The 25,731-nt window shown below is 45.4% G+C and overlaps 2 protein-coding genes and 1 pseudogene across 3 annotated transcripts; 2 read left to right on the forward strand and 1 right to left on the reverse strand.

Annotated features, from left to right (window-relative positions):
• Positions 1 to 1,700: 1,700 nt before the first annotated feature.
• LOC136484829 (pentatricopeptide repeat-containing protein At3g12770-like) lies at positions 1,701 to 4,391 on the reverse strand. Its single transcript, XM_066481789.1, has 2 exons — positions 3,847 to 4,391; positions 1,701 to 2,656 (listed from the first exon to the last, which is right to left on the reverse strand). Exons 1-2 carry the CDS (start codon positions 3,847 to 3,849, stop codon positions 1,925 to 1,927), a joined length of 735 nt encoding a protein of 244 aa, XP_066337886.1. The 5' UTR covers positions 3,850 to 4,391; the 3' UTR covers positions 1,701 to 1,924.
• An 11,506-nt stretch (positions 4,392 to 15,897) lies between these two features.
• Positions 15,898 to 16,865, forward strand: LOC136488473 (phosphoenolpyruvate carboxylase kinase 2-like; annotated as a pseudogene).
• Positions 16,866 to 17,967: 1,102 nt separating this feature from the next.
• On the forward strand, positions 17,968 to 25,507 carry LOC136486532 (transcriptional corepressor SEUSS-like). 2 transcript variants are annotated; one of them, XR_010766863.1, is made up of 11 exons: positions 17,968 to 18,338; positions 18,720 to 20,053; positions 20,328 to 20,447; positions 20,588 to 20,636; positions 20,714 to 20,928; positions 21,023 to 21,091; positions 21,202 to 21,296; positions 22,721 to 22,814; positions 23,050 to 23,119; positions 23,787 to 25,291; positions 25,432 to 25,507. XR_010766863.1 is itself a non-coding variant. In XM_066483444.1 (10 exons), exons 2-10 carry the CDS (start codon positions 18,866 to 18,868, stop codon positions 24,701 to 24,703), a joined length of 2,817 nt encoding a protein of 938 aa, XP_066339541.1. In that variant the 5' UTR covers positions 17,968 to 18,338; positions 18,720 to 18,865; the 3' UTR covers positions 24,704 to 25,507. The 2 variants fall into 2 exon arrangements, 1 of the variants encoding a protein (XP_066339541.1); XM_066483444.1 differs by having other exon boundaries at positions 23,787 to 25,507.
• The last annotated feature ends 224 nt before the right edge of the window (positions 25,508 to 25,731 follow it).

The raw sequence follows: 25,731 nt of genomic DNA on the forward strand, positions 1-25,731 counted from the left end.
ATCAGGTGTCATGCCAGAAGAAGAATGTCTGCTGGTTCCACTAAATTTCAGGTTTTAGGTGTCATCTTAGGTCTCATGCAGCATGTTTCAGCTGGAGAAAATTGGCATTAATCAAACGATATAGGTTCAGAGTATAGTTTCCAAATGCTGGCTGGCTGGCCTGTGTCCTGCAGGTTCTGAACTTTAACGTATTATTAAAATACACTGAATGTTTGTCAGTATCACACGGTAGTATCTGGATCTCCGCTTAACTTGTTTTTGTAGGCCAGACCATTTTCTCTGTTCATGTTTGGCACGGCCTGTCTCGGCCTCGTTAAACCGGCCTAGCTGGTTTCAGGATCCGGCCAAGCCAATTTTCCCCGAGACCGAGTTGATTCCATATCGTTACAAACTCATTTTTATTGTGGGAAACTTATGGATTCCATTTTGGAGATGTTTCCTACTAGGACAAGACCAATGCCTCTATATATATTGCGGGATCACAGCTTATTGAGTATTCCAATAACCAATTGACCAAAAATACACCTATTACCCTTTTTCCCTTACCCTAGCTTTTCCTGCCCTAGTTGTTCGTTGCAACTCTTGACGAGATTCAGTGGCGTTCTAGGTGGCCTTGCGGACCCTAGGCAACCTCGACGTGCCTCTCCCCGACGAATCTTCCTAGGAGGTGTTCTCAAGCTTTTCGGGTGAAGAACGGGCATCAAATCGATTCTACCGACCCGCTGGTCGGCCTTGCTGATTTTGGGCGTCCTCGCCACGTGATAGGCTGTGTGCAGCCTCAGATATGCTAGCCTTTACTGGTGTGTGACTTCAATCGGCGTCAACAATTGGATAATCGCAGGAAATCAGGGAGTGCAAGAAAAGAAAGATAGTTTGAGTAAAATCTTAACACAATGAGATTAATTACCACAAATTATTGGTACTCTAAAACTATGAATTGCTGGCAACAAAGAAGGGCATTATGTGAAGGGGGTCAAATTGCTTGTGCACTACACATCAGGTGTCATGCAAGAAGAAGAATGTCTGCTGGTTCCACTAAATTTCAGGTTTTAGGTGTCATCTTAGGTCTCATGCAGCATGTTTCAGCAGGAGAAAATTGGCATTAGTCAAACGATAGAGGTTCAGACTATAGTTTCCAAATGCTCTGCTGCTGGTGGTTTGTGTGGCTGCAGGTTCTGAACTTTAACATTGTAAAGGCAACAGTATTATTAATACATTGAATGTTTGTCAGTATCACACGGTATGTGTTGATGCTGGGCTTTCATCACTCCACACAGGTAAGCAGTACAGGCACACTGGTCTTTCATCATTGTTCTCCTTTTAGGTAGCTATTTGTCAATGTCACATGATTACAATATAGTTAACCGTGAAATTTGCTACCAAAATAGCACGACATCATCATATGATTTAATAGGCACAAGCGCAAACATGTGATTCCTATGAAATTCTAAGAGTATAAAAAAACTATGCATACAGTTTCCACTGAAAAAGTGAATGACCTAATGTTCCAGGTTATTGGATTTCAAAACACACACTGACGGCCAGCACGTATTGTCAACAAGCATTTTAAAATTGCACACGGCTTCTATTTAAGCAGGGCCATTCTTTCGGTGGCATTAAGAATTAGAACGAACTGATTGAGCCTACAGCATGTGAATTTTAGCATGATCTCACCAGGTCAAGGAACAGGTGATCTCTCTAGAAACAGAATGAACCTGCATGAAGATCAAGCTGCAGACAGCTTGAGATGATGAGCGTTGGGCCTGCTACTGCATATGCACAGCACCCACCGATCAGCAAGGGCGGGCACGAATGCAGGGGCGCTTGTGGTATTTCAGTTTTTGACGAATCGCAGAACGGCAGAAGAAAACCGTCGGTCCTAGCAGTAGAAAATGGCAGGGGCGCAACTGCCTCCACAAAGAAGCTAGTAGTTTTGCACGTAGCCAGCAACCATGGCAGTCCACGACACGACCGTCCGGGACGAGCCATTGCTCTCCGCAAAAACCAGCTCAGCGTCTGCCACCTCCCCTTCCTGGAAGTACATCGCGATGAGAGCGCTGCGCACAAACCCGTCCCCAGCGAGCGCGAACCGCACCGCATCACCATGCGCAGCCCGTCTGAGCCACGGCTCACGCGCGGCCGCACAAGCCGGGAGCACAATTGGGTAGGTGTAATGGTCTAGCACGACGCCCGCAGCACGCATCCACTTGTAGAGGGCGAGGGTGTCAGCGGTGTGCGACGACTGGGAGTGGTCGTGCGCGCGAAGGAGGGTGTTCCACATGTAGGCATCGCGTACAGGCGCGGCGTCGAACACCCTGCATGCATAGGCGAGGGAGGCAGGCGCCACGCCGGCGAGGAGGCTGGTGGCTAAGGCCAGGTTGGCGGATACACCGAGGACGATGGTGCGGGCATGGATGGGGAGGAGGGCGCGCAGGGAGACTGGGGAGGAGGCGGAGGAAGCAGTGATGAGGCGAGTGTAGCGGTGGACGAGGGTGGATTTGATCTGCTCCACCACATAGGGGAGGACCCTGATGCTGTCATCAATAGATCTGTTGACACAGGATTCCAGTTCCTGAGTTGCATCTGTTTTCATCTTCTGGAGCTTGGCTGCTTCAAACTTGTCTTGACAGATCATCAATGACCGGTTCAACCGTTCCTGAAGCAAGGGGCAATGATCAACAAAGATATAGGTGGCATGATAGTTATGCAGAGAAATACATGCATAATCTAAACCCTAAAATAGCAATAGGAGAAAACAAGGTTCCTATGAACCTACTGGAAGATGAATTACAGTTAGGCAGCTACATTATTCATGTAGTTGTCCGCCTACAAAACATGGGTGGACCCAGGATTTTAGAGTAGGGTATATCCATGGCAAGAAAATATTTGGATGAACAACATAAAAAATTCACAAGAGCCAAGACATTTGAATTTTGATTACCTCTGAACATAGCAAAGGCCAAAGGGATTTGAATTTTGATTACCTCTGAACGAAAAAATCAAATCGAGGTACTGGACCAGTCGGGCTCGCCGGCTCCTGCGGCACGGGTCGTGCCGAGCGAGCAGCTCTGGCTCCGTAGCTACCAGGGGGAGCGGGGCGGCAGGGGGGGGATGGGGGGCGCCGGCGGCGCGGGCGGGCGGCCTGGCGGCGGCGCGGCGCGATTCCGCGTCCGTCGAACTCGAACGTTCCAAGCTGCTGGCTGCCCTACCCCTACGGCAGCCTCCTGATGGGTTTGGGGAGTGGGGAATTGGAGATTAAGGAGTGGGAAGGCCAGATGGACCATTGGGCCGTCCGGTTAGGTGTGGCCTGTGGGCTGCTTTTCAGTTAGATGCGAATTACAGGCAGAAAATAGTGAAGAGTCACAATTTTGAGACCTTAACTATATTGTACATGTATATATCTCTAAGAACTACTAAATTTTTTCCCAAAAATGTTGGGTATGCCCGGAAATACCCGGGCACAACTGTAGGTCCGCCCATGCTACAAAAGGACAAAGTTTTCAGTTCAAAGTAACAAGATGTGTAACATTGTGTCTGTACATGATTCCGGATACTTGCGACAACCATCTTCAATAACACTGACCCACAAATAAATCTTTTAAGACAAACTAACCAGCTGGATAACCGTTGACATGCGGACCTCAAAAGAAGGTGCTCAGATTGCATGTCAGAAGTACAATGTACATAGGGACGAAACAAGAACTAAATTGCTGCAGGGGGGAACCTTCTAAAATTTGTACTTTTGCATCATTGAGATCATGAAAGCATATTCATTAAACAAAATAACTATAGCGACAAATATACTGCTAGTGAATCCTAAACTATCTTCTAGGAAGAGGACTTTACCATATGACGTTTAATGGCATCTCCTATACCTAAATAGGAGATCCCCACTAAAATATTTCTCTGCAATTTGGTGAAGCCTGGTCATCCATCCGATTAAGTCAGCAGTCTCCTTCGTGTTTATCAAAACTCATCCGAAGCATCCTCATAAAGCCACGCGCAATTACGTGCCTCTTGCACTTCACCTCCTGCGTGAGCCGTGGCTACAGTAGAAAATAAAATTGGCTATATCATAATATCACTATTGAGAATGGACTAGGAAGGATATATAATTATAGCCATGAAAAGGAGATCCTAGCAAGTAGGACAGTCTGTGTTCTCAGAGACAAAACCGTGCAAATGTAGTAAACTTATTAATTAGGCATTAAGACTGAACAAAACTGAACATGAACCTCATTGCTAAACTGAACCAGAAACTTTACCCAATAGACTAGACTAAGACTACTAAACCTAAACTTGATCCTGATTGCTGCAACTAAGTTAAACTAAACCTCAAAATCATACTGAAACTCTGAAACAATTTGCAGAACAAAAAATCACACACTGAAGATGAACCATGCCGCCACAGTTACAAGCTACGGGGCTCGGCATGCCGCCTCCGCTCACGAAACACCACGTAGCAAATACATGTAACGCCCTTGTGCCTCCCTTCGACTATAAAAGGGAGTGACTGGGGCCGCTTCTAGGGACGAACTCACGAGCGCACGAACGCACAGACGGAAAGAGACTCAGACAGACGAACACACGAGCTCACGAGCACACGAGCTCATGCTCAGACAAACAGACACGACGGGCTCACGAACTCACGAGAACACACACGCGCAAGCAATGCGCAACGCTTTGTAACACACACTCCTCCGCACTGCAAGAGATCAACATCTCAAGCAATCCACGCCACTACGTAGAGACCTGGGACTAGCTCCCTCTCTCGCCCTGCTTGTAAACCCCTACTACAAACACCTCGGTGCTAGGAATACAAGATCGATCTCTCAGACTGGACGTAGGGCACCTATTGCCTGAACCAGTATAAACCTTGTGTCTCTTTGCATCACCATCCGGGATTAGGGGCACGCAGTATATTTTCACTAGTTGGTTGAGGGCTCGCCGGTCCAAAACACCGACAGAATGCATGAACCAGCATACGTCAGGCTTACAACTCTAAAACTCTAAATCAAAACTAGATTGACGAAAGTGAATGCAAACTGAAAATCACCTATATCAGTATATGCGGCCGATGAAGGGCGGCAGGCGAGGGTAATCACGGCAACCGACGGCAACAGCGGCGGACGAGGCACGGAAGACAGACAAACTACGGCGCGGGAGGGAGAGGCGCAGATGCGGACGAGGCAAGCAGAGCAGGGGCGATAGCGGCGGACAAGACGAGCGAAGTAGGGACGACAACGGCAGACGAGACGAGCGGAGCAGGCGCGACAGCGGCGGACGAGGCGAGCGGAGCAGGGGCGACAGTCCGGCGGACGAGGCAAGCAGAGCAGGGGTGACAACGGTGGACGAGGCAAGCGGAGCACGGGCGACCGGGGCAGATGCGGAGACAAAGACGACGCGGCCACCGCCACCACCGACAACGCCGCCGGTGCCGGCGCCTGCAAGGCCACGGCTAACGTTTACAACTCCCAAACCACAGAAATGAGAAAGAAGCAACGGGACCACACAACAGAAAGCAAAGGGGAAATTGTTGTTTGCCTGAGCACGAATCTTAACATAAATCAGCACCATACAAAAAGTGGAAGATAACAGAAACAAGAATCTGCCGGAAGATATTTAGAAATCCCGTTATGGTTTTTCTCTTCAAACATCAAAATCCCAAATTCTATCCCTTCAATTTTTTAAATCGCTCAAATTATCTCTATAATATCCTGGTTTACAGTGGTCTTCAAATTTGTTTTGTCACTTTCTTTAGTTAAAAAAGTTCGATAAATACTATATAAGATTTTTTTAAACCACAAAAAATGTCTTGAAGCTTTTAAAAAAGTGGTCGACCGAATAACTCCGATGGGTGCGTTTAAGTTTGCACCAGATAAAGCGCTAGGACTTTAAATCCTAGATTGAATCTGGGTCGTCGTATCTCACGCCACTTTCTCCGGTGGGTCTTTCCTGGTGACCCCGAAAACAACCCACCAGAAAAGCTCACAACGGCTAGTTTTTTAAGGGGTTTCTATAAATAGTGGTTGGTCAAACCCTTGAGATCCCTCTTGGCATTCTAATTGATTCAACACTTGTGTGAGGTCTAAAGTATAACTCTCCTGTAAGGAGAATGAACCCTATGTGCCATTAAGTTTGATTTTAGTGTTTAATGAACAATATGGCCATTTGGACTAATGTTGTTTACTAATATACAAGGTATAGTTCAAATGGATACAAGATTGACTCAGACAAAGGCAAATTGGTGATCTAGATGATGAACACCTAAAGCAAAAACATTAGAAAGAAATGTTGAAGACTTAAAACTAGTGCTAGAGGTCCAAGACACAACATAAAAAGAAGCCCGGACAAAAACGCACGAAGAAACGAAGCAAAACGGAGGCTGTTGTGCAGCACCGGATTGGTCCGGTGGTGGCCAGGAGAAGGCACCGGACTAAGTATTAGCATTTATATCTTTAAATAGATTTATTATGAAAATATATTCTATAACTAATTTAACAAAATTTATCTTGTATCATGAGTGTTTGTAGTTTTTTATATAAATTTAGTCAAAGTCTAGACTATTTAACTCCTTAAAAAACGAGAAGTGCATTCTCTTATGGACAGAGTGAGCAGTAAAGAAAAGCTAGAGCAGTGAGTCGAAAGAAGGAAAAAACCCAACCCAAAACGGTTAGGCGAGTGAGCTAGTCTAATTTTGTTTGGTTCAACAACTTGGCCCACCAATCTAAGAAATGCACTTTGGGCTAGGCTAGAGAAAATGAGGACTAATGCGCCAGTCAGCCAGACTTGCCAGTTGCCACAGATCAAAGCCCATATATGGTTTTGTTAGTTATGTCCTTGTCCTTTCTGAAAGCCATACAACTGACTTTAACTTTGGTATAATCTTCTTCTCTACTTGCAAATTGCAAGGATCCGCCAAAAAAGAACTGTAAAATCCATATAGCATTTCTCAAAAAAGATTGCAGGAATCAGAACAATAAAAAAATCAACTTTGAAACCCCTTTTAGTGATGTAGTCTCAGAATTGTGTTTTCCTGTCACAAACAAGAATTGAGCCACGGACAGAAGTCTTAAGTCTCAACCATTCAAACGAACCATATAGTACACTGAATATCTCTATTTTCTTTTTTTTCCTAGCAAGACAAATCTCTAGCATATGAGATATGGATCTTAGGGGTTCTATCAGGATAATAGCTGTATGAACGATTTTCCAAGTACATGTTGACAAACAAAAGAAAATGTACTTAAATGTTTTGTTGCAATCGGAAACAACACTTTTGATTTGACATGCCAATTTCTCTGGACTAAGTTACCCTTAGACTTTTTTCTCACTCTCTCAAGATATCAAAAAAATTGAGAGGGATTTCCAGCTTCCAAATAAATCTATGAGAAAAGGGGTATCCTGGTCCATTAGGTACTGCCGTATTGGTAGAAACAACCTTTTGAATAACCATTCTTAGGACGCAAACAACTACATGTGGAAATCTAATATAATATACAAAACTAACCAATGCTTCTCATAACTAGTTAAGTTGGATCGGAAGTCTTCTAGCAGCCAGTTGCTTTACTTGGTTAGAAAGGGACAAGACACAAGAGATGGCATGTGCAGGTAGCACCAATGTCCAATGTTCCAGTGTTTTACAACTCCACCAACCACAAGTGCCAAACAACTCCTTGTTACGACCTTTGCTTTTGACACATTGGCTTTTTTTTAACACATTCTAAATGTTGAGTTGTGAAACATCCCAAAGACCTTGGCACTTGTCTCCGGCGGGTACATCAAATATAATGGAACCTTGTACTATTTGGGGGTTCCAAATGGGCATCCTCAAATTTAAGGATACAACGTATGTACCATCTATATAAAGAAAGAGGTTGGTTGGGGAGGGATTTAAGTAGAGGTTGGGCTCCACGTAAGCAATCCAGTCTGATCTGTGATTAGTAGTGCTCCTAGTACACAGTAAGAGGCATTAGCGTACGTATAGCATTAACTATGAAATAAACTTTTACATTTTGGTACTGGAAGACGTGGCACACCGCATCTTTGGAATATCATAACCTCTTTTTGGGCTGTTCCATGTGGGCATAACTCATCCACACCCATCCGGAGATAATGCAGGTACCGAGACTGGTTAGAGATAATGAATCATTCAAGGAATAATTTTTTTTATAGAGTAAAGTCTGATTTGCCCCCTGAACTTTTGGATGAATTGAAATAACACACTCGAACACGAACATCGGACAACTTACCTCCCTTAACTTTTAAAACCAGATAAATTACAGCCCTGAAATAGTTTAGAGTGATTTTGATGGTGGTTCTGGCTGACGTGGCATCAAGGCCTCACATAACTTTTTGTTTTTCTAGTCATGTGACCTTTTATTGCATACGTGTGTTCGAAAATGCTATCAAGTGGGGAAAAAATCAATTAGAAAGTTTTAAATCTCTTCGAGCAGTGCAAATTTGGTGTAGAGCTTGTCTCCATAGGAGATTGTTTGAAAAAATTAAAAAAAATGAATTTCATAATCAAAGAACTTAAAATGACTACTCGGGCCACTAATCAATCTCAAACAGAAAGGTTTTCAACAAAAGTGTTATAGATTGCACTAAGATCTATAACATTAGATAGACCATGTGAATATCTAAGGTCGCTTGGAAAGTTTAAAAATTATTATTAAAATATGAGAAATTAAAACAAATAGTGGGACATCTACTCGGATAAAAAATATTGTCAACTACTCCATCCATCCCAAATTATAAGACGTTTTGGCATTTCTAGATTCATAGCTTTTGCTATGTATCTAGAGAAAAAACTATGAATCTAGAAAAATCAAAACGCCTTATAATTAGGAATGGAGGAGGTATAAAGTTGTAGATCACATTTAGAGCTACAACTTTGGTATTGACCATGTCAACACCATTGGCTGTTTGAAAAGTTAAAAATTCTGAATTTCAGAATCGGATAACTTAAAACAAATATTTGAGCCCCTAAATATAAAAAGATTGTCAACTAAAAATTGTAGATCACATCGAGATCTACAATTTTGATATAAAGTTTGTATCCATCTGACTTTATATAAAAAGTCATAATTTTTATGTCTGAGACCTGATATGTGGGCAACATCGCCACGTCAGTAAAACCACTTTTGAATGGTCAACGAGGGCTACCTGGTTTTGAAAGTTAAGGTGCGTACGTCGGTATTGAAGTTTGAGGATATATTTTAAAAAAAATCAGCAACTAGTTAGAGAGTTATAGGGACTTTATTTTATAACAGAAATTTGTGGTTGGTCCCTTTGCAATCTGACTCTAGAAATTCCCATAATAATACCATATGAAAACTTTAATTTTATCTTTTTTGGGGGTGTTCATTTAATCTCTAATAGCCTTTTCTGGGCACAGCCTAACCAGGGACGCCAATGTACACAAGGTTGGGAAATAATCAAGCAAGCAAGGAAAAGTAAGAATACACATGTGTAATAAGAAGATCAAGAGACCACAGCTGGAAAATAATCAAGCAGGCAAGGTCTCACTCAGATTTTGAGTTTTCGTGACGTTCCCGTCAGATTAAAGGAGCGGCCAAAATCCAACCTGGAAAAGTAAGAAAACAGAACCGGAACGACTAGCGCCGGGAAGTCTGTTTCCCCTTGGGCTGGCGACGACGCACAATATGGGTGGGGAGCAGCAGCAGTGCGCAGAGGACAGGAGCACGCGTGTTTCAAGATGGAGCGTCTGAGCGCGGATCTTTGGCGGCAAAGTGAAGCTCGCCGGTGACGCGGAGCTCTGCAGCGCACACAAGGCGGTGGCACATGGAGCTGGGCGATGATGCACAGGGAGTAGGATGGGACGTGGCCACGGCGCAGAGAACGGGAGGGGGAGGGTGGCAGCGGCATGCGGAGGGCGGGGTGGGCACGCCGCGATGACACAAGTACGGGTGTGGGCGGTGGCACGCAGAGGATATTGGCTTGCGCACGGACACCCTTGGGGCCAACCGTTGCAATATCGGCGATGTACTAATGAAACATACCTGGATTACTATTGAAACATGTACGATATCGATGCTGCAACATCAGCAATGTACTACTGAAACATGCCCAAATTATTGTTGAAACATGTATAGTGTCATTGTTGCAACATCCGTAAACACAACACCTGCAACATGTGCTCGAAGCACCTGCAACATGCTCTCGAAACACTTGAAACAATTGAAACATAGGCTTGCAGAGCAACATCTCCATGCAACACAAACACATGCAACATGCGCCCCAAAACACTCGCAACATGCACTCGAAAACACATTCAAAACATAGGCTTACGACATAGGCTTTTCAGAGAACATCTTCTTCTGCTTGGGTGAACGGAGGCTCATCGACACGCAGAGCTCGATGGCGGTGCATGGAGCTCACTGGTGGCACGGATGTCGGCGGTGCGGGGCGACGACACGCAGAGTGCATGGTGGGATGGGTGTGACGACGCAGAGGACGGGTGGGGCATGGAGGCGGCAACGCGTAGGGGGTGGGGTGGGCGCATTGCAACGACCCAGAGGACAGGTGGAGGTGGCAGCAACGGTGCACAAACGATACGCGTATTTCGGAACAAAGCGTCCGTCCTTCCGTGTCATTATCGAAACAGAACCCATGAACCTTTATCGAAACAGAACCCAGGAACCTGTACAAAAATCCCGTTTAAACAGTTCGGATTGACACTCGTAGTCGATCGGACTGGACTGGAGCGAGCCTCTTGTTTTCTATTGTTAGACTGTCTCCAACAGGTGATTCATATGGGCACTAAAAATCAAAATGGGTAGCAGGAGATCTAAAATCAGTCTCCAACAGAGTACCTATACGGAAGACCCATTTTAGGTTATCTGATAGGCACAATCTAAATATGAGTATCCCCTCTCCGAGAAACCCATTTGTAGAAAGAATTCTCTTTTGGGTCTTTGTTGTTGGAGAGGATGTCGAATGGATATTGAACTCTTTGACTGTAGCGCTAACCAAACGTTAAATATGTCTTGTATTTTGAACGTTGTTGTTAGAGATAGTCTTAGCGCGTCCTCAACGGGTGCTCAAATAGCTAGCTGACATCAGCTTTTATCACACATGGAGGAGAGAGAGCACGTGAATCCATGACGCTAGCGACGAAGAAATCGACTATAGCTCGCACACTGCCCAAGGAATCCACGGTCTCTGACTGCTTGCCCCCGCGTTCTCCTACGAAGTGGGTTCCCAGACTTTTTATTTTATTAATCCTCTCTCCGTCCACGTCTGCTGGCGATTTAGCCGGACTGTTGGGACGCCCTCAGACCATGTATAATAGGAGGCTGTAAGTATGCTAAATACCGATATGAAAGAAAGAGAAAAGAAGAGAGAAGAAAAGCGGTCGACTTAGACATAAAAATTGAAAAACTTTATAAGAGAGATAAATAGATTATATATTAATAATGAAGAACTAATTATTATATGAGTAGACCGATTCTTACAGCCGCTGTCTTTATTATTAACCTTATTCTTAGTGTGACTAAAGGCAGCGGCAGAGCAGCAGGCCACACATGCCTTGCCCTGGGGCCTGGTGGGCCCGGGACCCAGCAACCCCAGTCCATCAGCAGGACTGCAGGAGCACGACACGGAGAAGGTCGGGGCCGGGCGACGTGAGCTCTCGTGAGTCGTGAATACTCTACGTACTCCGTACCTGTGTGCGCATGTGTCGACCGTGCTTGATCGCCTCCCATATCAGGATCAGTGGATCAGGCCATTCCCGGGCGGGGTGGCGCCACGCTGCGCGGCACCCGCACCGGCCCCGGCACGGCGCCATGACTGATATGATTTGGAAATGAAATGAAATGCCCCGTGGCCAACTGCACATCATTGCCCTGTTTATTTAGCCGATAAACCCTAACTAAAAGAAAAGTACGGTTGACTAATTCGTTGATAAAAAGAAGTACGGCCAAGCGAACAGGACGCATTTCATCCTGTGGTCATCTTGGCTCGCTTCGCTCCGTTGCATTTGCATGCATGCATGCACCACTTTGTGACCGTTCATCATTCTTGGTTCGATCATCTGCTCTGCCCTCTTTCTGGTGATTATTTATACACGTGCTCCGTGTAACGTCCGCTACGTACACTCGTCGTGTCCGCACAACCTGGATTGGCCTCTTATCGGTGTTATATCAGGGTATCACATGGGGTGTTTGGATACTAATAAAAAAACAAATTATAGAATCTGTCAGTAACCGCGAGACGAATTTATTAAGCCTAATTAATTCGTCATTAGCACATGTTTTACTATAGCACCATATTATTAAATCATGGACTAATTAGGCATAAACGATTCGTCTCGCAAAGTAGTCGCAATCTGTGTAATTAGTTATTTTTTAGTCTATATTTAATACTCCATGCATGTGACCAAAACATTCGATGGGATAGTGTATAAATTTTTAGGGAAAGAACTAAACAAGGCCTTAATTATTAATTAAAGCTGCCACATCACACGGAAACAGAATTGATCTTGAGGTGGGGGTAAAGTTCACGTTTCAGCCCAAAGGTATGTATATATGCCGACTATTAGCTGAAAAGGTATTCCAAAACCATTTCCCCCTCGGACTAGGCTACTTAATTAGTCGTATACGTTTCTTATAGAGTGATCAAGGATTTGAATGTACAAACAGAGCAATATTTACTAGTATAAAAACGTAAAACCAAAAAAAAAAGAGGAGCCACATGTTGGTTTTGTGGAGGTCCAAATATATCAATTAACACTGCTCGATTCATAGTTGTTCGGCCAGTTTTCCATGTCTACATGCAACCGTGCTCCCAGCTTTCGCAACGCGGGGCTCGTTAAGATCTAGTTTGTGAATTTTAGGAATTTAGATACCGTAGTATTTTTATTTGTATTTGACAATTAGTGTTCAATCATGGACTAATTATGCTCAAAACGTTCGTCTCGTAATTTTCAACCAAACTGTGTAATTAGTTTTTTTTCGGTTTTTTTCGTCTACATTTAATGCTCCATACACGTATTGTAAGATTCGATATGATGGCTACTACAGTACTTTTTGGAACTAAACACAGTCTTAGAGAAAGTATAATAGCACACTGTAAGCAGACTAAATGCCGAGATGAAAGAAAGAGAAGAGGAGAGAGAAAAAAAACGAGTTATAAGCTTACAGCTGATTTAGACACATGAATCTAGAAACTTTGTGAGAGAAACAAGTAGATCATGTATTAATAATAAAAAGTTAATTATTATATGAATAGACTGCAACACCAGCTCTATGTATTATTAACCTTATTCTTAGTGCGACTAAAGGCACTGGCAGAGCAGCAGGCCACACATGCCTTGCCCTGGGGCGTGGTGGGCCCGGGACCCAGCAACCCCAGTCCATCAGCACGACTGCAGGAGCACGACACGGAGAAGGTCGGGGCCGGGCGACGTGAGCTCTTGTGAGTCGTGGATAAAAACGGATCGAATATGCACAGATATTATTAATATTATATTTATTTTTATATTTCTGTCCATATTCGGATTTGAATATGGACAGTGTCAGCTATGTCGGATATAATATGATTTGATATCGACATCATAAATATGCGATTTGAGTATTTGGATACGGATACGGTATCAGATGTTGGATATCCGGACTTAGATACGGACAGACCTTAATCCCTCTGAACAGATTCGATTTCAAATACAGTCAAAATATATATATATATATATATATATATATATATATATATATATATATATATATATATTATATATATATATATATATATATATATATATATATATACCGTTTTCATTCCTACTCTTACCTACTCCGTAGCTGTGTGCGCCTGTGCCGACCGTGTTTGCTCGCCTCCCATATCAGGATCAGTGGATCAGGCCATTCCCGGCCGGGGTGTCGCCACGCTGCGCGGCACCCGCACCGGCCCCGGCACGGCGCCATGACTGATATGATTTGGAAATGAAATGACCCGCGGCCAACTGCACATCATTTCATCCTGTGGTCATCTTGGCTCGCTTCGCTCCGTTGCATTTGCATGCATGCATGCACCACTTTGTGACCGTTCATCATTCTTGGTTCGATCATCTGCTCTGCCCTCTGTCTGGTGATTATTTATACACGTGCCCCGTGTAACTTCTGCTACATACACTCGTCGTGTCCGCGCAACCTGGATTGGCCTCTCATCGAGTGCACATGGGGTGTTTGATAGTAATAAAAAAATAAATTATAGAATCCATCAATAAACCACGAGACGAATTTATTAAGTATAATTAATCCATCATTAGCACATGTGTCGCTGTAACACCACGCTGTCAAATCATGGACTAATTAGGCATAAAAGATTCGTCTCGCAAAGTAGTCTTAATCTGTGCAATTAGTTATTTTTTAGTCTATATTTAATACTCAATGCATATGTCCAAACATTCAATGGCGTATGATGTAAACTTTTAGAGAATGAACTAAACAAAGCCTTAATTATTAATTAAAGCTGCCACATCACACGGAAACAGAATTGATCTTGAGGTGGGGGTAAAGTTCACGTTTCAGCCCAAAGGTATGTATATATGCCGACTATTAGCTGAAAAGGTATTCCAAAACCATTTTCCCCTCGGACTAGGCTACTTAATTAGTCGTATACGTTTCTTATAGAGTGACCAAGGGTTTGATTGTACAAACAGAGCAATATTTACTAGTAGTATAAAAACGTAAAACCAAAAAAAAAAGAGGAGCCACATGTTGGTTTTGTGGGGGTCCAAATATGTCAATTAACACTGCTCGACTCATAGTTGTTCGGCCAGTTTTCCATGTCTGCATGCAACCGTGCTCCCAGCTTTCGCAACGCGGGGCTCGTTAAGATCTAGTTGCGTGCCCACCTCTATCTATATCCTCCTCTTAGCGAACCCTTCTCATCAACCTCCAGACGGATTTCGTATCTTGTCGCCATGCCTATCTATCCGCCTATTTGTCACGTTGGACCTTAGCCACGCTACACGATCTTGCTTTCGCGTCCGGCCATCTATTCTCTATTGAGCCAACCTATCCTTCTATCTTTTACTTGCCATACTGTTTAGGTTTCCGTAGAGATAAAATCAGGCTCAGTGAAACAAACCCATTTGCATTCATTCTATATATACTCAAAATCAGATTTATGATATGTATGTGAGATAGATATCTATATCTAACATGATCCGTATCCGGCTCTTAGATCCGAGAAAGAAATATGAGATAGATTGCAGGACATGGATAGAATGCAGATCAATGATCGCCCTGTTCGTTTGGACTTGTTTGGCTTATAAGCCATTGCTGAAAGTACCGTTGGCTGGTTTGGTATGAGAGAAAAATACTGTTCGTTGACTGATAAGTCATGGCTTATAAGCCAAATACGATCAAGTAAACAGGCTGGATATCCGTCAGTATTAGATCCGATCTAATCTTCAGCCTGTTCGAATTTCACGTTGCAGCTGCAGCTGGCTGTTTTTTTTTTAATCTCAATTCATCGCTACAATATATTTTTTTCTCTTGTTCGCTGCAGCGCTGCACATAAGTGCAGCCGAACAGGACATTCATCTCTATATACATACCACGAAGAAAAAATTAAACGCAACTAGGTAAAACAAATAAAAAATTACGCCAATTATGACTAAAAACACACCCTCTAATGGCCCCGTTCGCTGGTCTGAAACTTGGCTGAAAAGCACTGTCCCTGCTGATTTGTTGTGAGAGAAAAACACTGTACGACTGATTTGATAAACAGTAACTTGAGAGGGGAAACAGTCGGCTGGTTCAGACCGGCGAACAACCCCAATAATATTAACCATTAGAGGCTCGAGTAAGTTGCCTCTCGTGTAAAAAAAAGGACACCCACGTTACAAGTCTTGTCCAACAAACAAACATGTGGTACACCACGGTAAGTCCACCACAACTGGTATAAAAGAGCCTTTTATCTGTATGCTATTACAAAAGATGGTTCTGGTTATAGGCCACTAACAAGTTTGAACGTGTCCTGGTGCCATGACGCTAAACTTTCTTGCCTTCTGGGCTATTCCGTTCACTTTGGCCTCTAACAGTGTCAAACAGACGAATGAAATGACCATTTTACCCTACAGTGGAACTCATTTGTCAGCCAACCAAACCTTCCTCGTTCTCTTCTCTTCAGCACTGCCGCTTCCGAATCGACGACGCTCGAAAGGCGCAGCGCTGGGGGCATCCCCGATCAACACGACCGGCGCCCCGGCCATCCCTACCGGCGTGTGGGTGAGCTTAGCTCTGCTCGGACCTCTGCACGGGGCCCGACCTGCTGGACTGGTTCGGCTCCGGCGCGGCGCACCCGTGCCGGAGCCCGACGCCGCCCGTGTCGTCGCGCAGCTCGCGTGCTGCCACCGCCGCGGCGGCGTCCACCGCGATGTCAAGACCGACAACGTGCTCCTGGACTTGGACCCCGTCGACGAGGCGCCCCCGCGAGTGCGGCTCGCGGACTTCGTCTCCGCCGCATGGCTCGGCTCGGGCGCCGGCGCCGGCGAGGGCGACGCGCGGGGCTGGTGGGCACCCCGCACTACGTGGCGCCCGAGCTGGTGATGTATGCGCTGTTCTCGGGGGGCGGGCTGCCCTTCGGTGGTGAGACGCCCGCGGACGTGTTCGCGGCCATGCTGCGCGGCAGCCTCAGGTTCCCGCCCCACGCTGTTCGTCGGGGTCTCGCCGGCGGCCAAGGACCTGATGCGGCGGATGATGTGCCACGACGTCTCGAGAAGGTTCTCCGCCGAGCAAGTCCTCGGTAAGTCATCAGATCTTTGCGTTATCTCGATTTCGTGCTGCTGCGTTGAATATTAGATTAGATTTGTCTTCTTTCCTATAGATTATTGAATCACAATCCTATTGGACGCTAGCACAGATCATGTGCCTTATCTTAAAAACGAGTGGGACCCACCAATCAATCAACCGGTGAGATAGGGCCGATGGTCAGAGTGCATGCGGCACTGCGTTTGAGGAAGAGGAAGGACATGCTGAATAAGCAAATAGGGGTATTTTGGACATCTTCACTGGTTGGTCCCATATGTCAGGGTAATCCCACGGCAAAAAAAAAACGAAATGTGGACGGAATGACGTGGAAGACAAAAAAAAAAAAAAATAGAGTCATAGCACTAGTACGCATTCGAATTTTTTAGTGGCCTGTAGATCAGCACCAAGGACACAGGTAAAGGGCCCGGCATAAAACTCCCGTCAAAAGTACACTACTCGGAACAACAAGTTGACCCGGAGGCCGTTCCTCCCCTCTTGTCGCGGAAGGAGAGCGAGCAGAGGAGTAGTCCTGCTGGAGCTGGACGCCATGCCTTTGCCAATTGCCATACCAGCAGCGTCGGGGTCGGGCCTGCTTCCTTTTGCGACCCCGGCACACAGGAATAAACTTAACTAGCAGGTGACCCCGCGCTTTGCGCGGGTAATAGTGGGGAAAAAAGATTTGTATTGCGCCGATAAAAAAAAATTCATAAAAACCCGTTACTGTTCACCACGAAAACCATCGCACGTTGATTGTGCCGGTAACAGTGATCTGTGAGAGTGACGGAAGCTGGCCGGTTGCACGCTCTTGATAATATGTATAGATAATAATAATAACAAAACCCGAGCAAACGGAAAAAGAAATCCAGCCTTCTAATCGAACCCTCTCCCACGCACCCTGGGGGCTTGTTTGGTTACTATACTGGCCTGGGGAGGCCTGGCCAGGCAGCTCGCTAAGCCGCAGGCGTAGGAAAATGAACGACTGAGATCCTTGCCTGGCGCAGGCAACTTTTCCAGGTTACAAAGCAAACACCTGTCTCGCCTCCACGCGGGCGCCGCGCAGCCTCCTGCCCTACGCGTCAGCCGCGGGAGGCGGGTGCCGCGCGGGTCGGCGGCCCGCCGCTCTTAATAAAATCCAATGGAATTCTGACGTCCGCAGGGAGGGACAAAAGTCGCTGCGTTTTCTCCCCCCTCATCTCTCTCTCCTCCCGCTGCTAGCCTGCTAGCGCTTCTTCGGCTTCTCTCTCCCCCTCCCCCCTCTTCGCTTCCTCCCCACCAAGCCAAATCCCATCGCGGGATAACAAAACCAGGCCAACGGATTCTTTTGGCTGCGGGTGGTGGTGGTGGTGCCCGGTGGTGCTGCTGGTGCCCCTGTTACTGTGCCGCCGCCGAGGCGCGTCCCGCGGCCTAAACCCTAGCCGGGAGCCGGAGCCGGAGCTGCTAAGGCGGCTCACCTCGTCTGTCTCTCGGCCAGGTGCGCGCGCGCCGCCCGCTCGATTCGCCGGATTCGAGCTCCGGTGCGACGGGGAACGGGCCCGTGCTGCGGACGGCGCCGCGGAGGTGAGTGTGTTTGTTGGCACTGGAGCTGCTGCTGCGGCGGCGGCGGCGGCGTTCTGTCGTGTGGTGTTTCTGTTGAGGGCGACGGCGTGGGAGGAGCCGGGGGGCTGCCGCTTAATTCCGCTTATTTTGCCGTCTCGGGGATTTCGCGGGTGTTGCTTTTCTTCGTTGTTGCGGGGTGTGGATTTGGGGAGGGCAACTCCGCCCTCGTCTCGCTGCTTCTTCGTGCTGCTGTTCTTCCCAGCTGGCAGCGCTCGATTCCGGGGAGGGAGCGGTGCGGGACAAGCGCGTTCTCCCTTCGCAGATTTGCGAGGTGGGGTAGTAATGGCGTAGATCCCACACTTGCGTTGCGTCGCTAACTTGCAATCTCTACTTTGTTTGCAGGGGATGATGCTCCCCCGTCCCTGCTAGATTCCCGCGGATCTCGCGGGCGTGCTGGGGGTGGGGGTGAAACGATGGCCAGGTGAGTACAGACAGGCCGCTTGCGATCTCCTAGTGGTTGGTGCGAGTGGTGGACGACGACGACCAAGATGATGCCGTCGGGCCCGCCGAACCCGATGGGGCCTGGGCAGCCGGTGGGCGGCGCGGCGGCGTCGCTGCTCCGGACGAACTCTTCCCTGCTCAGTGGCGGTGGCCAGCCGGGGATGATGGGCGGCGGAGGTGGTGGTGGTGGTGGTGGTGGCATGCTTTCTTCACAGTCGCCCTTCTCCTCCCTTGTCTCCCCGCGCACGCAGTTTGGTGGCAATGGTCTGCTTGGAGGCGCCTCGAATGTCTCCTCGCTGCTGAACCGGCCGCCGTTCGGGAACGGTGGCCCTATGCCGGGTCCAGTGTCGATGCAGGGTGGTGGGATGCAGATGAGTACGCTCCAGCAGAGAGCTGGGCTGGATGGTGCCGGCGATTTCATTGGCGCGGGAGGGTCGGATCCTCTGTCGTTCCCGTCTTCGTCACAGGTCAATTTAGGCAATCAGATGGGGTCAGATAATCTGCAGGCGACTTCGCAGCAGCAGCAGCAGATGGATGCAGTGCAGGATATGCAGCAGCAGCAGCAGCAGCTACCAATGTCTTACAACCAGCAACAGTTGCCACCACAACATTCACAGCATCTCCAGCAGCCACAGGCTACCGTGAAGTTGGAGAATGGAGGAAGCATGGTTAGCATCAAGTCAGAGCAGCAGATGGGGCAACCTGACCAGAATGGTCCTGCCCAGATGATGCGAAGTGCTAGTATGAAACTTGAGCCACAACAGCTGCAAGCCCAGATGATGAGGAGTTTAAGTTCAGTCAAGATGGAGCAACAGACTTCAGATTCATCAGCATTCTTGCAGCAGCAGCAACAGCAGCAGCAGCAACAACAACGTCATTTGTTGCAGCTGACAAAGCAGATTCGAAATTGTCCAGACCTTGTATCAATGGGTGGACCAAACACAATTGCAAACCCTCAAGCTGCTGCAGCTGCTCAACTGACCCTCTTGCAGCAGCAACGGATCCTGCATATGCAACAGCAGCAGCAACAACAACAGATTCTTAAGAACTTGCCTTTGCAGAGAAACCAGTTGCAGCAACAGCAACAGCAGCATCAACAACAGCAGCAACAGCAGCAGCTACTTCGTCAACAGAGTCTAAACATGAGAACTCCAGGAAAGTCGCCTCCTTATGAGCCAGGAACCTGTGCAAAGAGATTGACTCATTACATGTATCATCAACAAAACAGACCACAAGTAAGTTTTTTTTGTGGCTTGTTTGAAGGAGTAATTTGAAGGGCGGGCCTGGTGCAAGCGGTAGAGTCTTACCGCCTGTGACCGGAAGGTCCCGGGTTCGAGTCGCGGTCTCCTCGCATTGCACAGGCGAGGGTAAGGCTTGCCACTAACACCCTTCCCCAGACCCCGCACAGAGCGGGAGCTCTCTGCACTGGGTTTGAAGGAGTAATTTAGTGTTCCAAGCGAAAGCCAGGTACTAACAACATAGTATATCTCACCTGTTGTTCTGATTCAGGATAACAATATTGAGTACTGGAGAAACTTTGTCAATGAGTATTATGCTCCAAATGCTAAAAAGAGGTGGTGTGTCTCGCTTTATGGAAGTGGTCGTCAAACTACTGGAGTTTTCCCTCAGGTCTAGTGTGCCTGTTCCCATGGAATCTTTGATTTTTTTTAATATGGAATCTTCATTATTGAACTTGGGAATGGTCTAGCATCTGAAAGCTTTGCCTTTGAAGTTATTTTCGATTTTTTCATACAGTTCTTATCTTTCAGGATGTATGGCACTGTGAGATTTGTAATCGGAAACCTGGCCGTGGTTTTGGTAAGCTTCATAATCTTCAGCAAAGCTGTCTCTTAATTCTCTCATGCTTTATTTTGATCCTGTATTGCTTTTAACAGAAACAACGGTTGAGGTACTACCGCGATTATGCCAAATTAAATACGCCAGTGGTACACTGGAAGAACTTTTGTACATCGACATGCCTCGTGAGTCCCAGAATACGTCAGGCCAGATTATTTTGGACTACACGAAAGCAATCCAAGAAAGTGTCTTTGAACAATTGCGTGTTGTGCGAGAGGGGCATCTAAGGATAGTTTTTAATCCAGACCTTAAGGTATTGTGGTTCAGCTTTCTAGTTTTTTAATATTATTTCAAATTAGTACCTTTGAAGCTAAAGCACATTCTTTCCTATCTTCTTTTTATTAAAGATAGCATCTTGGGAGTTTTGTGCTAGGCGTCATGAAGAACTTATCCCACGGAGATCTATAATACCACAGGTAAGATGTATTTCAAGAATATAGACAGCTCAGGTCATAGTTTATTCATAATTTTGGATTTTGGTCACAAGGGTTTTCACAGACTTTGGCGTCCTGATCTTTATATGTAGGTTAGTAACCTTGGCGCGGTTGTACAAAAGTACCAGGCTGCCGCACAAAACTCAACGAGTTTGTCTGCTCAGGACATGCAGAATAATTGCAACTCGTAAGTAGATTGGCCCTTGCTGTGCTACATACTCCATTCCATCATCGCTTCTTTGCTACGATCAAATTGTTTTCCACCATTTTGAACATCCATATCTTGGTTCAGAAACTTAGTATCTACCCTGGTGAAGAAGTTGATTTAAGGGTGGACATACTTCTAGACTTCCAGATGCATTAGCTTACACAACAATTGATTCAGATTGTTTTCAGCCTGATTGTTGGATAGATTAGTGATAGAGGTTATGGGTGTTCAGACCCTCAACTTCTACCTTCTCATTGGAACACAAGGACATGAAGCAAATGGGCTAGTGAGGCAATTTGTCATTGTGGTGGGTGTTGGTGATTGTTATTCCCGCACCCAGAATTATAAGTTCATCTTTGAGTATTATAATATAGTCAATTTTGATGTGTAAGATCAAATTTACGTATGTCAACATTAAACCAGCTTCTGGAACAGAATAGTATTATCATTGTTATGAAAACTTTGATAGCCCAATTCCCAGGTATTATCATACTAATATCTTTGTTTCTGGAGTTAGCACGGAACATTCGTAGTGGTTCTAGACTATTATGGTACTAGCAAAGCATTTGAAATGTCAAGTAGCTCTAGAGATAATGTGATATGAAGAAGGGTAGCTGTCCAGAATTTAGAAATCAATATCTAGGTGGCTGTCAGCTACCCACCCAATGCCCAGGTATGTAAATGCATGTGTGCTGAAAGTGTGCAACCCTTCCAAGCATTAATGGGGCATTGGCTTTCAATTGGGCATCACACCACTTTATGCTGTAAGAGCATCTCAGTCTCACTCTTCATTAGGGTAATATACCGTGTACTTCAGAAAGGACGAGGCACTCTTGAGTGTCTCAACCCAACCCAAGATCAAAGGGCTCACCAGTGTCATCGATAACTCTTATGATTGTCGATTTCCATGGTTAAGTTGGTACCATATTGACGCGCACCAGAAAGTGATCAATGATTACCACAGCCCTTATTAGTCTGTTGGCATAGAATGACTATTTGGTGTCATAAATGCTGACAATCTTCTCTATAAACTTGGTTAAACTTAAGATAGTTTGACTTATGACAAACCTAGAATATCAAGTTTTTTATTTGGGATGGAGGTACTAGTAATTACATGCAACAGAAAAGAAGTTACTGTATGCTGATAAACATTTGTTACAATATTTGGCTTATATGCACTATGGATATCCTGCTTTGAATTGATTATGATTTGATTTGGGCACATTTATCTTTTGCTTCAACAATCATAACTTGTGTCTTATCTGGGTAGAGGTATCCGTGCTTCTTAGTGTAGCTCATGAACTGCATACATTTCTTGCTGAATTTTTGCTTGCACCAAGTCATCACTGTTTTTGAACTTTTCAAGTTAGTACAAATTCTCTTAACCTAATCTTGTGCTTTAGGTTTGTTGCATGTGCCCGACAATTGGCCAAAGCACTGGAGGTTCCTTTAGTAAATGATTTAGGGTACACAAAACGATATGTTCGCTGCCTTCAGGTAATCTTATCTAGAACAGTTTTTATTTGTGCTTGTTCTTAGATTATCCAATTGAAGTTAATATTGCGTTGTATGCAAAATTTCTAATTTGGTCCATATGATGATTCTGATAAATTGTTGCATATGATGATTTCCGTTTTCTTCTATTTTAATGCCTGTTAATTTATTTGATCTTATTGAGCTCATTTTAGGATGCTGACTTTTATTCTTGTCATCTTAATGCTGGTTCTTCCAGATTGCTGAGGTTGTAAATTGTATGAAGGATTTGATTGATCACAGCAGGCAGACTGGATCTGGACCCATTGGTATGATATTTTGATTTTTTTTGTGAGGACAATCTCATTATTCTCATCTTTCACAATACTTCTATTAAATTTTTTGGTGCTGTGTTTTTTTTATCGTCATTGGTGCTGCTTTGGATAGTAATGAATTGCTGAAACTCAAATTAGGAGGGTTTGACCATGTTAGGTGCCAGTTTGGTTTGTAGCTGCATTCCTTGCAAGATTCCTTTTGCAACAACCTGGATCCACATGCCTGTATCCAAAAGTTGTTGCAAGGTTCTCCTAGTTGATCCATATTTTGGCATATAATCTGATAATCTAACATTAGGTGAGTTGACGAAACAATGTGGTTGTATCAGCAACCTGTGTATTATGTGCTTAATCACCATAACTTGTCAATTAGCAAAATCAAAGTGCATTTTATTGGTCTGGTCACCACTTACAATTTACAACTGGGATTCAATGTCAGTGATTTCAAACTTTCCTGACCCCATCTGAACCAGTAACTTGCCACATTATGGCCTTTGCTCTTTACTATGTATGTTAATAGTATGTTAATAGCATATATCTAGGTGCATAGCAAAAGTTGTCTAAAAATATCAAAATGACCTATCATTTAGGACGGAAGTAGTAATTTCTAGCTGTATGGTATGCTTTCCTGTTTTTTTTAACACTGTTTCTGTTTATTCAGATAGCCTGCATAATTTTCCTCGGAGGACTCCTTCAGGGGTCAGCACCCTTCAACCACAGCAGCAGCAAACTGAGGAGCAGCAGGCCATTCCCCAGAGTTCAAACCAGAGTGGTCAAAATTCTGCTCCTATGGCTGCTGTGCAGCCTTCTGCCTCTGCCAATTGTGATGTGACATCAAATAATTCTCTCAGTTGTGCACCTTCTACATCTGCACCTTCACCGTCAGTTGTTGGGCTCTTGCAAAATTCAATGAATTCTAGACAAAATCATCCAATGAGCAGCACTAATGGTGGCCCATATAATGGAGGCAATGTGGCTATTCCGAAGGTGAACTCTACAAGCTCACTACAGTCAAATCCATCTACCTCTTTCCCTTCCCCAGCACCGACAACATCCAATAACAGCATGATGCCTGCTCCTCAAAATACAAATCAACTAAGCTCCCCAACTACATTGTCAAGCATACCTCCGATGCAGCCACCTGCTACTCGACCTCAGGAGGTTGAGCCAAGTGACTCGCAAAGCTCGGTTCAGAAGATCTTGCAAGATCTGATGTCATCACAGATGAATGGTGTTGGCCACTCGGGGAATGATATGAAGACACCAAATGGACTAACCCATGGTGTCAATGGGGTTAATTGCTTAGTTGGTAATGCTGTCACGAATAACTCAGGGATGGGAGGAATGGGATTTGGCGCCATGAGTGGGTTCGGTCATGGGATGAGAACGGCAATGACAAACAATGCGATGGCAATGGGTGCAAGGATGGGAATGAATCAGGGTGCACATGACCTATCGCAATTGGGTCAGTTACACCAGCATCAGCAGCAGCATGACATAGGAAACCAGCTGTTTGGTGGATTTAGATCAGCAAACAGCTTCAGTAACATTCAATATGACTGGAAACCCTCACAATAGAGCAACCAGAAAGCATAGAGTTCAGTGTGATGATGCATCTGCCCTTGCTGTGGAGCATCCACATTTATGGTGCCATAACCTCCCCTTGGCCCAATAGCATTTGGGCCTTTGCATTAATGCTGCCATGAAAGGGCACCATAAGCGATAGCAAGCATCCCGGCTGGTACATGTAAGTCTGTAACAGTCAGTTTAGCTATCTCCTCGTGCGTTACTCCCTCGGTTTTATAACATTTGTCGATTTTACTGGGAGTTGCAGTTCCGCCATGTGTCACATTGTTTGTCCACTCTTTACCCCTTTAATGCTGTGAAAAAAGGTGAAGTAGCTATAGCATGTTATAATAGGCGTATGTGTGGTAATTCCTCATTAGCTCTTAGATTTAGTGTTTCCTCTGTCTATTTATACGGTCATCATAATTGACATATTGTGGAATGGGAGAGCCAGAGTTACACAGGATTGGCCACTAAAAACGGTCTGAGCTGGGTGCCCGTCACTTATTGCTTGCTCCAGCTATCTTTGAGAGAGATACTCTGAAAGAATTCGAGCCTCCTGCACCTGCTACCATCTATCAGCTCCTATTGTGCTTTGTGGTACGAAAATGAAGTTGTCCCCCGCCTTTTTCCATGTTGGATGACATGTATCTTATCCTCTGTAATTTACCACCTGTCTCCCTACGAAGCTACTGATGCTGATATCCTCTGTCCTCCCTTGTGGAGAATTCTCTTTGCAGCTTTACTGTGCTGTGCTGCTGTATGATTGGCACACTGACTAGATCGAAGTACCACCATGGAATGGATGTTCTCTTAGTCCTGTTGGCCGTTGCTTTAACTGATTGGGAGGGGAACTTGTTTTTCGCTGCAGTTAATTTACACTGAAGTGTATGCGGTCTCGAGTCGACGTGCATGATAAACACAGCTCTGAGTTCCTTCCGCTCTGCGCAACTGTTAACGGTGTCTGAAGTCTGAGCTAAAGATATGCATATAAAAAAAAGTGTCTGAACCTACGCAGCCCATGTCGTCCGTGCGGTTCT

This window comes from Miscanthus floridulus, chromosome 10, assembly GCF_019320115.1.
Source record: "Miscanthus floridulus cultivar M001 chromosome 10, ASM1932011v1, whole genome shotgun sequence".
NCBI lineage: Eukaryota > Viridiplantae > Streptophyta > Magnoliopsida > Poales > Poaceae > Miscanthus > Miscanthus floridulus.